This window comes from Hibiscus syriacus, unplaced genomic scaffold (genome assembly GCF_006381635.1).
Source record: "Hibiscus syriacus cultivar Baekdansim isolate YM2019G1 unplaced genomic scaffold, ASM638163v2 tig00116962_pilon, whole genome shotgun sequence".
Taxonomy (NCBI): Eukaryota; Viridiplantae; Streptophyta; class Magnoliopsida; order Malvales; family Malvaceae; genus Hibiscus; species Hibiscus syriacus.
Genome location: NW_024063488.1, coordinates 2,206,347 through 2,220,766, shown reverse-complemented (window position 1 = coordinate 2,220,766; position 14,420 = coordinate 2,206,347). Strand labels below are relative to the sequence as shown.

At 34.4% G+C, this 14,420-nt stretch overlaps 1 protein-coding gene and 1 pseudogene across 1 annotated transcript; both read right to left on the bottom strand.

Moving 5' to 3' along the window:
* Positions 1-2,285: 2,285 nt before the first annotated feature.
* On the bottom strand, positions 2,286-9,615 carry LOC120190183 (annotated as a pseudogene).
* Positions 9,616-9,617: 2 nt separating this feature from the next.
* On the bottom strand, positions 9,618-10,337 carry LOC120190181 (cyclin-dependent kinase D-1-like; the record flags this gene model as incomplete). Its single annotated transcript, XM_039193300.1, has 2 exons — positions 10,233-10,337; positions 9,618-9,848 (listed from the first exon to the last, which is right to left on the bottom strand). Coding segments are annotated over exons 1-2 (336 nt in total), but the record flags the coding sequence as incomplete, so codon positions are not given.
* Positions 10,338-14,420: the final 4,083 nt, after the last annotated feature.

Genomic DNA, 14,420 nt, shown 5'->3' with positions numbered 1-14,420 from the left:
TCGATGCATGGATTGGTTCACCACTTTGAAAAATTGATTTTAGGCTTGATTTTGGTTCAAAATACTTTGTGAAAATTGTTTCAAAAATATATTAAGTATAAAACACAATTTTACACATTTAGTAAGGTTTGAAATTGATCTTAAAGACTTGGAGTAATAATATGATATTCGATTAATTAAATCGAATATACTTAGAAAATCATTTGTAAAATCTTAAAATTCATTTATACTTAATTTGTTATATCGAAACATCAAAATGTTTTCAACATTAACAACTATATGTTGAGTGTAAATGGATATTAAATATTGATAATTTGAACTGTTAAGTGAGGTAATAAGTATTTTGGGGTGTCTTAGAACTTAAGAGAGTTTATTTTGAGGTTTTAGGGAATTTAGTATCCAAACCTAGCCTTCAGTATTGATACCGATGATTTTAAAATGATATTTAGTATCGAAACTGGGTGCCTGGTATCGATATCATACCTCTAATATCGATATTGATCCATGATAACTCCCAAAAAAGGTCACATTTTGGGACCTTTTCACTTAAGTTATTGAATGTCTAAGAGCTCATTTAGGATCACATAGATGCATTTAGGAGGATATAGTTGTATTTGGTGGAATTAGGTTTGCCGCGACATTTTAATTTGTCATCAGTGCTGCCTTATGGGGAAGGTGTTTGTCTAATGATGTGCAGGAATTGAGAGCAAGGAAAGGAGAAAGGGAAATGTCGTGACATAAGGAGATTGTTGAGCAGAATGAAAATACCGAGTTGGATTGGCATTTCGAAAGCGAGCAAAGTGTGAGAAGTTATTTTTGAAGCCAAATGTCTCTTAATTTCACCAAGAGCGAGAAATCCACCTGGATTAGCACTGCAAATGCCCATGCTGGACCATGTAGCCTGTGCTGGACCATGCTGCCCTGCTGCAGATGTCAGGTGCTCAGCCAACCACCCAGTATGGACCATTTCCAGCTGCCCATGCTAGACCACTGCCCAATCATCACGAGAATCATGCAAAGTTGGGGGTATCCTAGGAATTTCAACACCAATTCCTAGGGTTTTTCTCTCCTTATATATAGAGGATGAAACCAAAATGAAAAGGACTTTTGGTCTTGTCGTGGCATTTCTCCTAAACAAGCCTAAGGGAGTGGCGTTTTGAGCATCCGAGATGAGCCAGTTCATTGGGAGAAGTTCTTAGTGGTCGAGGGAAGCATTGGGCAGTGCACGTCGAAGGCTTTCTCTCACCCTCTTTGTTCTTTGCTTTCATAGTTTGTTATTGGGTTGTAAGGAACGGATGAAACTTGCTTTGTGCTTGTTTATTTCGAACCCCACCATGAACTAATCCTATTTGTTGGGAGTTCGCTTGGATGTTTAAGCTTATATTTCAATGAATGGTTGCTTTTCTATGCTTTAACTTGTTTTGTTTATGAAACTTAATGCCTTAAGGTTGTAGGAGCTATGAGAGTAGCCTTTCCTTAGGAGGTCTTGAGGGTTCGAGAGAATGCCTCGGTAAATTATCCTTAGTGTTCGAGAGAAACTAGGGAGGAACTACAGAAACTAGGGAGGAACTACATAAACAAGGGGTTCTAGGTAGTAACTAGGCCTAATCCACCTTAGAGATAAGGTTAGGATTTTATTCGACTAAAAGGAGTTGTGAAAAAATGATAGGTTAGATGTTAATCACTACAGGAAAACTGAGTTTTAGCGGTGTTTTTTAGTCCTATAGCGTCGTTTTTAAGCACCGCTAAAAGTACTTACGGCGATAGGAAAAACGCAGCAAGAAGCTCCAGCCATACCAGCGCCGCTAAAGTTAGCGGAGTTTGAGAACAAAAACGCCGCAATAGGTCAAGATCTATAGCAGTGTTTTTGGAACAAACGCCGCAAAAGGTCGATATTTATAGTGGAAAACGCCGCAAAAGATCGAGATCTATAGCAACGTTTTTGGAACAAATGCCACAAAATGTCAGATCTATAGCGGCGTTTTTGTAACAAACGCCAAAAAGATCGAGATCTATCACGGCGTTTTTGGATGAAACGCTGCAAAAAGTCAGATCTATAGCGGCGTCTTTGGATACAAACGCCGCTAATTACCTTTCTTTAGCTAAGATGATTTTGCATATTTCATTTCTGCTCTACATCACCTAAATTTAATATCATCTAGCTTTATCTAATTAACAACAACCATACATTTTAATAAAGACACAAGTTATGTAGAAAAATACTTAACAAAAAAATAAATTAAAATTTATAAACATTAAAAATAAATGTATTGTAGTTTAACATTTTAGCTTAGGTAATTCACTCCCCCAAAGAGAAAGTATACATTTGAAACAGAAGATTTGGGAACTGCTTCTAAAGCCTTCAGAAAACATTTGATGACAAAGATCATGCATGCTGGTAATAGATTACCAGGCGAGTAATCCAGTAGCACCAAAGAGCAAAAAAATTGACGGCCAACATTGGATACCTGCAAGAAAAACCATTTAAAACAAGTAAATAGAGGTATCACCAAGAGTGGCATTTAACAAAGAAAGCACCAAAGCTGGGAACATAACGTATAAATAAAGTGGTTTGCAATCTTTGCATTCAACTTACTCATTTGTAATTTTGTCAAAGTTATCACTATTCAGTGGTATAGAACCCTGAACAACTTCATCATCAACTTCATTTTCATGCTGAATGACTTGTGGAACCGGTTCTGAACAATACTTAGCACCCGTGAGCCTTAAATCTGGATCTATAGTAAACTTTCGAATTGTTTTTGTTATATTCAACCTGTTCTGTTAACAGAATGCACAAAATTAGTCATCTAGACCAGAGTTCACATGTTAAAATGCCACCACGAAAATACACACAGACAACTTAAAGAATGGAGTAAGAGTACAAATATTGACAGGAAAATATTAAACCATGCAATTATTGTAATTTAGAATTCCTTCCCTGCAGGAACCATAACCCATACAATTATTGTAAGAACAATGCTTCGGTGATAGAAAAACCCAAGGGTTGAAACAGAAAGTGCTTTCAATCCAACTTACACTGCCAAATCCTCATCGAAGAGAGGTGTTTGTTTCATGGCTGGTATCGGCTTGGCTGTATCCCATAGTTCACAACACAGATTACCTAAAACGTATAAAATTCAAATATCATAAACAACCATAGAAATGTCCTAGCAAGTGAAACTACCCGTAGGTTAAGAATGTCAAGAGGTAAAAATCCTCCACCTAGAAATTTTTCAGAATTCATTATCCTAAAACGAGTTACATATGAACATAATACAAGTTCATGGAAATATACAAATATTGTGAATTAAATGAATCAATGTTCACATGTCAAAAGTAAAAACTGACCAAAAAGAAGCTACATTGCAACAAACTTATCTAAGTAGGGGAGACTGGGATAAAGAGAAAAAACCTTCTTTTTTCATTCGGCAACTTAGTTGACCTCTTGTAACCGAAGAGTTAACCTCATCGCTCGGCTCAGCTTCAATCCAATCAGGATGAGATATCCATCATAAAAAAGGTGAATGTTAAAGAGAAACACATCTCCAAACAAAAGCAAATGTCCTATCAGTCACACACAGAACCTGCCTGTATCAAACAGATGATGAATCAAAGCAAGCACTCTTGTAACATCCCAATTTAAGGGCTAAATTTAAGAAATTATAAAGTGTTGAATTTAATTGGAATTTTGGAAGGAAATTAAGGATTAAATTGTAAAATCGCAAAGTTGGCATACCATTTTAAGAAGTGCAGGAAGTTCAGTGACTAAACTCATGGTGTACCCATTTTTATTATGAGTTGAATTATAAATCCCCTCATTCCCGTATGTTTCTAGAAAAATTTTCCAATTTTCCTTCTCCAACAACCCTCATTTCAACTCCGATCTACTCACCGTCCGACCTCCGATCGATGAACCGAAACCACCATCGTGTTCGTTGTCGACCGAGGAACAAAACCCCTCAAACCTTTCGTCGTGAATCATCATCGTTTGTCGTTAATTTCAGTCAGAAGTATCGTCGGTAATAACTCGATTTCAGTTGGTTTTTCATCGATTCACGAAGATCCGATCATCCGTTTACGACACCGCCCGCACCATCGTTTTCCTTGCATCGTTCCGAGTCCACCGGTGTTCTTCGTTTCTTCGTCATCGCCGGCGCGTGGAGGGGTGAGACCGTCAAAGTTTTCAATGTTTCGGAATCGAGCTCTCTGCCGTTAAAAATTGTGAACCGAGCTTTGTAAGTGTCTCAAAATCGCTTAAAATAATTTTAAGGAATTTTTCTGGGAATTTATCGACACCGGATTACTGTTTACGCACCGCACGCGCCACCCCCGAGAGTGGGCATCGTCTGGGTGACAGTTTTGTAATTAATTTCTGTTTGGGTGCTATTTGTGTACAATTCGGGTGTTAGTTTGGTAAATATTTGCATAACGTGGCTAATTTGGTAATTAATATATGTTATGGTGATATTTGTGTAAAATGGTCGACTGTTGACCGTTGACCGACGTTGATCACAGTTGACCAGAACTTTTACCGGCTTTGATCGAGCATTAAACGACCTTTGACTTTGACTGAGTATACATATCTTGATGTTTTTCGTCGTTCCAAATCCGATTCCGTAGTTCGTTTTTCGAAATTCGGACTCAAAGACCTCGAAATTGCCAATCAAACCCGTTGACTTTGATTTTGACCGAAAAATTTGAAATTTTCGAAAAGTCATATTTTATGCTTTCAACGTCCTGAATCCAAATCTGAAGTCCGTTTCGCCAAATTCGAACCTAATAAGCTGTTTTTGACTGATTTATCACCCGATTTGATCTATTTTTCGAAATTAAGCTCAGTTTTTGATGTAATTTCTGTTGATATGCATATAAGGAAATATTGGAAGATGATTTCAAGATTGAGGGCGTTCGAATGAAATTTTTATGGTCGATCAGTATGTCACGAAAATCGAGGTAATACTTTACTACCTCTTTATACTTTATGGAACATGTGAATATTGGTAAATGCATGAATAAGATAATATTGGTCTCATATGTGTAGTTAATTAATCTCTACACTTGATCCAAATACGATAAAAAATTCGGTAACTGATTACGGTTCAGATGACTTTTAAAAGAAATTGATGGATTGTTAGAATTAAAATTACAAGTTCTGTGTTTAGTGATAAAGGAATCAACTTGGATCTATAACATATAAATTATTTCATCAAAGGTACTTGGATGGGAAATTATGATAATATTCAGGTAGGGTAAAATTATGAAAATACCCTTATGTTGTAAGATGACAAGAATTGTTCCTGGAAGTTGGTTAATAACTCTGAAAGGATTTATTGATTTGATAAAACTACAGATGTGCATAAGAAATGCTAGTTTGCTTAGAAAATTTGGATAACCAGTTTTTAACCCAATATGGTTTATACAAGATACTAGAAGTCTGTTAAGGAATCATTTCAAGATCAAAGAATGTTCGGGAAAGCAATTAACCATTGGATCTCTAAAGTATAATGATTTTCGTTAAGAGTTAATACCGAAATTATCTGGTTAAAAAATTATGAAAATGCCCTTGAGAAGTAAAAATAGTCCAAGTTGACTCTGAATGAGGAAGTAACATGAGAATTTGTTTTTAAATTGATCAATTACTGATTTGATTGTTGAGATCCTATTTTTGTATGGAAAATTCCTGATAATGCTTTAGTAACATCTGAGAAGGCATTTAACCTGGAAATCTCCGACTTGAGTAAGTACATGAAGAATAATAATTTATCGATGGTGATATTTTGTCGGAATAGTTCGAAGGAACTGAAGTAAGTGATAAGATTAAATTAAATAATAAGATCGAACAGAAGGAATGATTGAAATACATTGGATATGTAAAATGACCAAAATACCCCTGGAATAGAAATGACTCAGGAATGTCACAAATCTTAGGAATGAATGGATATACTCAAGCTTGGAAATGAATAGAAAAACGTTGAGCACCAAAATAACCAAAATGCCCTTATTGACTAGACTAAGTAAATGTTTTGGATTAAATAAAAAATCCAAATAAACATAGGTGTTGTACTACCCCTAAAAGTTATGGAACACAACTTAAGTGAGTTGATCAACCCTAATGCTATGTATATATCTAAATGGCATAGATATCACTTGAATGCGTGTTCGTCTTCTCGAGTTTGGATAGATGATAATTATGGAAGTACTTTGCTCAGATCAACTCTAGAACGCATTCGGTACTAAGAAGTGGATATTCGTGAGATAGATCAACTATGAATACCAGAATAACTCTAGTATATGACTAAATTGAACTGAAAGGAAATACAATATGTATCTGAAATTTAGAAACATCTAAATTAATCTGGAAAATTATGAAGTATCTGAGATAGATTTAATTGCTAAACGAACTAAGGAACCTCAAAGGCTGAGGATTAAATAGGTGATTGGATGAGTCTGGAAACACTGTTGAATTTACATGATGAATTATCTTTATGGGTTATGAACCATGAATCAAGTACATCCACATTTCCTGATATCGTTGAAACGTGAAAATGAAATAAAGACCGTTGGAAGATCTATTCAGCGATGATTATGGGGATGATCTATGGATCTGCATTATGGTATTAAAGAGTGAATACACTAGAAGGATAATGAATTGACTTGTTGACATGCATCAGTTTGGGAGTTGTATAACTCGAGTTGTTTGATAATATGATCGATAGTCATAGATTGTAAATGACTTGAATCTTCGATTCTATATTTTAATCTAAAATCACTTTGGTCATGTTTGAAAACACAAGTAACGTAGAAGGAAAAGATTCTGAATACCTCATTTGGTTAAATTCAAAGTATATTCCTGAATACCCTTGATTGTTTGGGTAATGGAATCACTTGCAGTAAATCTGAATTTAGAATTATTTTTTATAAAGGTTCCTGAATGTTTTTCTGATGCACATGGAAACTTAGTGGAATTCTAAGGTATCAATCTGAAATGTCTGATTAGATCGGTTAGAAATCAATTATCTTTAATAAGATCTTATTCCTAGAATCCGATCAAATTGCACAAGTTCATGTTATCCATTCAAATAACTACAAAATGCATCTGAAAAATATTTGGATTCTCGAGTGTGTTCCTTATATTTTGAAAAATTGTTTTATTGTTTTAACATGTGGTACACTGAAATCTATGGTTACTATTTTATGGATACACCGACTTAACGGTGATGGCTTATGGATTTGTATGATTGTATAAATTGTATCTTGGAGATACATATTTGTAAAGTACAGCTCTGATCAAGCTGGAAAATTTTTATGGACCTAATGTGACTCTTAGGTAGGCTCTGCGGCCCTGAGATCATTCTCGGGTAAGCCCTGCAGCCCTAAGATATGTTCTTAGGTAGGCCCCGTATCCCCGAACTTTCTTAAGTAGACTCTCAGGCCCTAAGATGTTCCCTTAGGTTAACTATTTATACGATGGTTTTAAACTACGAGATTAAAAAGCTCCACTACAGTATAATTTATGAGATTTACTGAACTATCATTTGATCAGTGTAGCTATTATGATTTTATGGTACTGTTGGAACACACTAGACATCCTATTCGATCTTCTGAAAATGTTATGCTTTGAATGCTTCCTATGAACTGTGGTCTTCATGGCTTCAAATCGATGAACTACTAGTGGAACCTCAGCTTTATCGAAAATTTGTATACGTCTGATTCAAGAAGAAAACTATATGGCTTTTCATTTATCTACATGTCCTATAGCATCATCTGGTAGTTCTGTATTACTGAGCTTTTCGAAGGTCACTCTATTACTCACCATTGTAGGTTAAAAGAATTGTACCAGTACAGCTATCAACATCAGTAAGGAAGTCCTTCCGGCGTTGTTTGCAGAGTATGATACATGTGATTAGGGGGTGTAGATTGTATTTTGTTTTATATATATGAGTTTGAAAATATGATTTATTTATAATACTAATAACTTTTATTTTGTATTCATAAATAATTTTATGAGTTTACATGTTTTGATAAAAAGTTTTAAATTTTCTGCTATTTTACGGTGGGTCACTCCGGTGGCCCTAATGTGACACTCCAGATCAGATCGGGCTATCCACATCGGTCTGAGGGGGTTACAACTCTCGCATCATCACTAAATCCAGATGCAAGTTTATCCTCTTTATCTCGAAGAACTAATGACTTCACTACAGAGAAGGCCAGGCCCGTCCTTTCCTTCAAGGGTGAAGAATATCCAGAAGATGCCAAAAGATCTTTCATAGATTTAAAATTACTTCCAGCCCTGGAACCAAAAGGCAAGCACAAAAAGATAAGAACACCATACACAAGTTGAATATGACAATTAAATAGATCACACATTTGACCACTTAAATTGATCTCAGAAACAAGATATACTTTGTATCAAAAGATTAAATAGTATGGCAAAGCAGTGTTAATGGTCCAGAAAGTAAATTCCAATAAAGGTAGCAATTTACAAATCAACATATTTCATGAGGCATCAAATGAATTTCAATGTCAGCAATAGCAGAAAACAAACAACTGAAGTCAAGAATTGAAAGACTTACTCAACGACTAATGTTAATTGCTTGATAACATATGTTGGAGGAAAGTTATTGGTGTCCATGGTATTTAAAATGTCTACAGAGGGAATTGCTTCTAAAGCCTGTAGGACAACAATCTCATTAAGAAATCCCTTCATTTGAATTTTATTAGAACAAAAAATAGATATTTTAATTCTCATTACAGCAACTCTCAATTGCAAGTGAGCAAAAATAAATAGAATCATAAATGTACCTTTGATTCCGCATCGTTCTTTACTTTTACAAAGTATAAGTTTTCATCATAGAATGCAACAGCCGTGGTTGAATTTTCAACTTTCTCTGAATCTTCAACTCCTTTTCTCCCTAACCGTATATTCTTGAATCTTTCCTGCTATTCTTGCTTGGTCCCCAAATTTGCAGGCATCCACTTTGAATGCTTTACCATACTAAGTACTCGGTAGAATGTTAAAGCCTAGTTTGGTAACTGGAAAAGTAAAGGGAAACTAAATAGCATACAAATTGTAAATCCTCCAATTCAAGTCCAAGCAAACTAAGCTAAACTCTACGACTTTTTTACTCAAATAAGTCAAACATACTTCTAAACTTTACTTCATTTTCTCATCAGCCAAAAACGGTTCCAAGAATCGTCTAAAGATAGAAATAATAATAACGAAAATAGTCTAATCCTATATTTTAGCTTAAAAACAAAGCCACGTTTCAGTTCGAAAGTTCAACAAAAATTTACCTTAGAATCGTCTTCTCTCGTCGGAGATTCATTTTTGAATTCATTCGGATATGATAATTCACAATCTTCACCAAACGAATAGCAACCAAACAAGATAAAAAAAATCTCCATCACTAATATCTAATAACAATAACATAAAGACTGAAAAATGATAAAAGGAATCTAAAAATACCAAAGCAGAAAAATAATAACAATAAAATTTTGCAATAGATATTTACAACAAAAAATATAGAGTTCAAATTTACCTAGATCGGATATCAAATCAGTAAGAACTCTCTCGGCTTTGGCAGCTGCGGAGTGGAGAGCGATTCTTGCTCTGGAGACAAAGACGGAGCTTCTATATTCCAATCTCGAATAACAACTTCAAGGTCAGTCTCCATAAACTCAAAAACAAGATGCAAATTACCCTTGTGCGGGAATGCATCTGTTAACTCAATTATATTTGGATCTTTAAGCTCCTTAAGAAGTTTAATTTCTCTGAGTGCAGTAAAATTCACCCCTTCTTTCTGCTTCCCAAGCCGGATTTTCTTAATGGCGGCTGTCTGTCCTGTCTACAGTGGACGAAACAAGCAAAAAATTGCACTTACAACAGTTGAATAAATTAATTTAGTTTTATACACAAGTACTTAGCGATTTGGTTGAATTAGATTTCATTTTCTCTTTCTCTTTTCCTTTTTTTACTTTAACTTTTTGGTGAGGAGGCAAAATAGAAAAATTCCCATCTAAAGTAAGCCTATAATCTCTCAGTTAAGTGACAAATTTTCTATTAACAAAAAATTGATAGCAAATAAACTGAATTATTTTATCCTCGCAACTTATCTAAGAGAGAAAAAGGAGAATTATGCATTTCACTTATACTATCAAAAACCTAATTGTTCTATCTCCGAACTCAGTTTCAAAAAAGAATATAAAGGAAGAAAGATATTTAGGGTTACCTTAGTATCAATGGCTTTGTAGACAACTCCATAAGTACCTTCACCAAGAACCTCGCGCTTCAAGTATCTATCAGCCACTTTCTTCGACAGGTCCGTTTCTGTCATTTCCCCTCTTTCTTTTTCTTTATGTATTCTTTAATCTATCAGAATTTTCACAATGCATTACTTGTATTCTTCTCTATTCTTTTCCATTTCAGACCTTAAAACCATATTTCAAACCCAAAATAAAAGAAGAAGGAATAAAATGTGAGTAGCTTTTTTCGAGCTCCCATCTCTGGATGAGAGAAAATCAGAAATAAATGGGAAATCAGGCAAAGTAAGAGAGATTGGTAAACATATGAATTTTGAAGCAAAGGGGTGGGACTTAGAAACTTAAAACTTACGGCGTTTGTAAATAGAAACGCCACTAATGTACTACTAATGTATTGATCAATTGTGGTGTTTATTCAAAAAGTGCCACTAAAGTATGAGTCTTTAGAGGCGTTTTTAATTAAAACGCCACTAAAGTACTACGTTTTAACGACATTTTTTGGAAAACGCCACTAAAGTATGAGTATTTAGCGGCATTTTTTGCTTAAAACGCCATTAAAGTATTACGTTTTAGCAGCGTTTGTCTAAAATTACCACGATATATATACCCTATTATGGCGTTTGTTTAAAAACGCCACTAAAGAACGATTATATGGTGGCGTTTGTAAACGCCACTAAAGTATTGATCTTTAGCGGCGTTTTTCAAATAAATGTCACTAAAGTACAAGTTTTAGCGACGTTTATTGAGAAATGCAGTTAATGTTACAATTTAGTGGCGTTTTGGATATAAATGCCACGATATGTACAAATTTAGTGACGTTTTCTTTGAAAACGCCGCGACAAACGCCGCTATATACCTGTTTTGATGTAGTGAATGCTGCCACAAAAAGGTATTGCCGAGACATATCCTGTTATCTGGACCAATAGGATCAATGCAGGGGTTTAAGCCAATCAATTATGCCAGGGCATCTTTAATCTATCGAGTCCCTTACTAGAGATAGCATAGGGCACCTTAGTAGACTCTGTCGGGCAGGCTAGGCATAGAAGAAATATCATTAGGAGAAATAGACTTAGATTTTCCCAGTGACTCCTATCACTCACTTCTATAGTAGCTTGTCGTGTGAGAAAGCTAAAGTCCTATAAATCAAATTGTATATTTATATTTTATTTTGTCTTGACATTTCCACTTGTTTGCACTTATCACAATTGAATTTGCCACAACATTTCATCCAACTTGCCACGACATATTCAATTGCGACCACACTACCACCATTCCATTTTCACATCATTCGTTCCATTTTGCTACAACATTCTCATTTGTACATACCATCACTAACTTTACTTAGGTGACAAAGTAAAGTGCTTTGACAAACCTATTTGATTTCCTCAATTCCCTGTGGAGACGATACTCAACTTATCACTATATTACTTGTTAGATTGTGTATACGTGCACATATATCCGCACCCATTTATAATACTCACAAATAGCGGACAATCCATGAATTTTAAAACTTAACATTTTAGTCATTAATTCATTACTTTGTCATTACTTTGTCATTTGATGTCCGATTCAATCACCATTTTTTTGAAAGAACAATTGATTCGTAGACAAATATATATTAAAAATGAATGTTTTGAATCACCCTTATAATTTTTATATTTACAATTTAGTCTCTTAACTATGAATTAATTACAATTTAGTCCTTAATGTTAGGAAAAGATATTATTTGGTTCTTAATCAGAAACAACCTTGAAAATTGTTTAATAATGGTGATTAATTCATATTTTGACTTTGAGATTCATGTGTATCATTGAATGTCTAGAAATGTTTGTTTGAATCTAATTTTCAATCTTTGATTTCATCCTCGATCTAGTTTTCGACTAAGTCGAGTAGAGGGTATTACAATCTAACTATGAATTTTTTACTCTAAAATAATGTTTATGAGTTGTTTGAGATCTTGTTTGTTCAATTTAATTCTGATTTAACTCAAACAAAAATTTGATCAATTAATGTGATATTCCTAATTTAATTTACGAGTAAGTTGGGGGTGTTGCATGCTACCACAAGTTGAGGTGTTACATGATATTTTGAGTATTTTCTAAATTATAATTGTGTTGGCATATACAAATGAGTGTTAGTTGTGCTTTAGAGTATTTTGTCATGTTGAGATTATAATTATCATACTTTGTTGCGTTTTGGTATACGAGATTACCTTATTTGTGTGATTGTCATTGTAATCTTGTTGAAATTCTAAAGTTATATTTAGAGTGTAATTTTGTAGTCATTAAACAAGGTTATGGTAATGTTAATGCGTGTTCAAAGAAATGTTTGAGAGGTTGGGATAAGAAAAGTAATGTTCAAAGTTGTTAATCTTTTAATAATTTTTCTTTTAACTTGAAACGATACTGAATTTTATTGAAACAAAAGAAGATACAACCTTAACAACATAATCAAACAAATAGATAATTTTAGGGATTATATCCACCAAAAACCTCAAACATAGAATTAAATAAAAAGAAAACCCAAGAAGTCCAAACCTTCTTTTGAATCTGATGTCCATCATTTATAGTAATCCAGTAATCATCAATAGTACTCTTTTTTCTCTATCCAACTAGACGCTTTAGAGATGGAGTGGCGAGCAATCCAAAGCAAACCTATATACTGCTTTGCAATAGATCTGAATGCATTATAAACAACCACAAAAGGGAACTTAACCACTAAAAGACAACTTATAATCGCAAATCATATGATACGAGCGACGTGAGAATATTTACACGAACGCATATCTACCACAGAGATGGACAAATAACATGCCATAAGACAGAGAAAACGTACCACAAGAGCATAGTAAAACGTGTTACAAGAGCAGAGTTAAAATGTGCCAAAAAGGCAGACAAACATGTACAAAATATGTGAAAAGTAAGAAATCAAACAAATGAGATTTTTATTGTAATTAGAAACAATTGAATAAAAATAACAAACTAAAACAAAATATGAGAAAACAACAAAAAGGATGAACACATACGGTTGACGACCAAACACAAAAATTGGTGTCGTGGCTGATAAAATCAAACGAAAAAAAGAAGGAAAAGTATTTGTGGCCGGTAGAGAAAAAGAAAAAAAAATAGAATTATTTTACTTTACTTATCTTTGTTAATCTCTTAATATGAATTAATTAGATTGATTTTGATTATATTTCAATTGATATGATATTTTCTTGAAGGTATAAACTTTTGTTTGTGTCTTTTTGTCGAGGATTTGATGTTTTTTTAGGTTAAATTTTAACTGTTTGAGATACTGAATAAGGCATGTTTTAGGAGATTTTAGGGTTTATGGATAAGGCTATAAATGAAATGAGACAGATTGCAAGTTACTTGAAATTGAGATTCAGTCAAAATTTGACTAACTCTCGAATTGAACAGACTCGACTCGAGCTCAAACTCGACTCGAATTCTTAACAAGCCAAGTGAACTACTTTATATCCTATTCGAAAAGCTCGTGAGCAACTCAAAACCCAGCACCCAGTCTGAACATTAAGACCAAATCTTAAATGCCTCAGAATTGTAACGACGACTCAAAACCTCACTTCGATGAAGGTCGAGTCTCCAAATCACTAGCGGCGATTGAATCTCTTCCAACGAACAACCAACAATGGACTTTAGAACCAATTTCCCTAAACCGACGATAGATGTCGTTTTAGTTTTTTTATATTTGAAGTGTAACACCCCAATTTAGGGGCTAAATTTAAGAAAATATAAATTGGTGGATTTAATTTGGTATTTTGAAAGAAATAAGGGATTAAATTGTAAGATTTCAAAGTTGACAGACCGTTTTAAGAAGTGCAGGAAGTTCAGTGGCTAAACTCTTGGTTTAGCCATTTTTAATTATGAGATGTTATAAACCCCCAGACTCCCGTATGTTTCTGGAAAATTTTCCAGTTTTCCTCTCCCGTTCTCCATACTTCCAACTCCGATCTACTCGCCGTCTGACCTCCAAACGACAAGCCGAAACAACCATCGTGTTCGTTGTCAACCGAGGAACAAAACCCCTTAAACCTTTCATCGTGAATCATCGCCGTTCGTCGTGAATTTCAGTCGGAAGTATCGTCGGTAATAACTCGATTTTAGTTGGTTTTTCATCGATTCACGACGATCGGG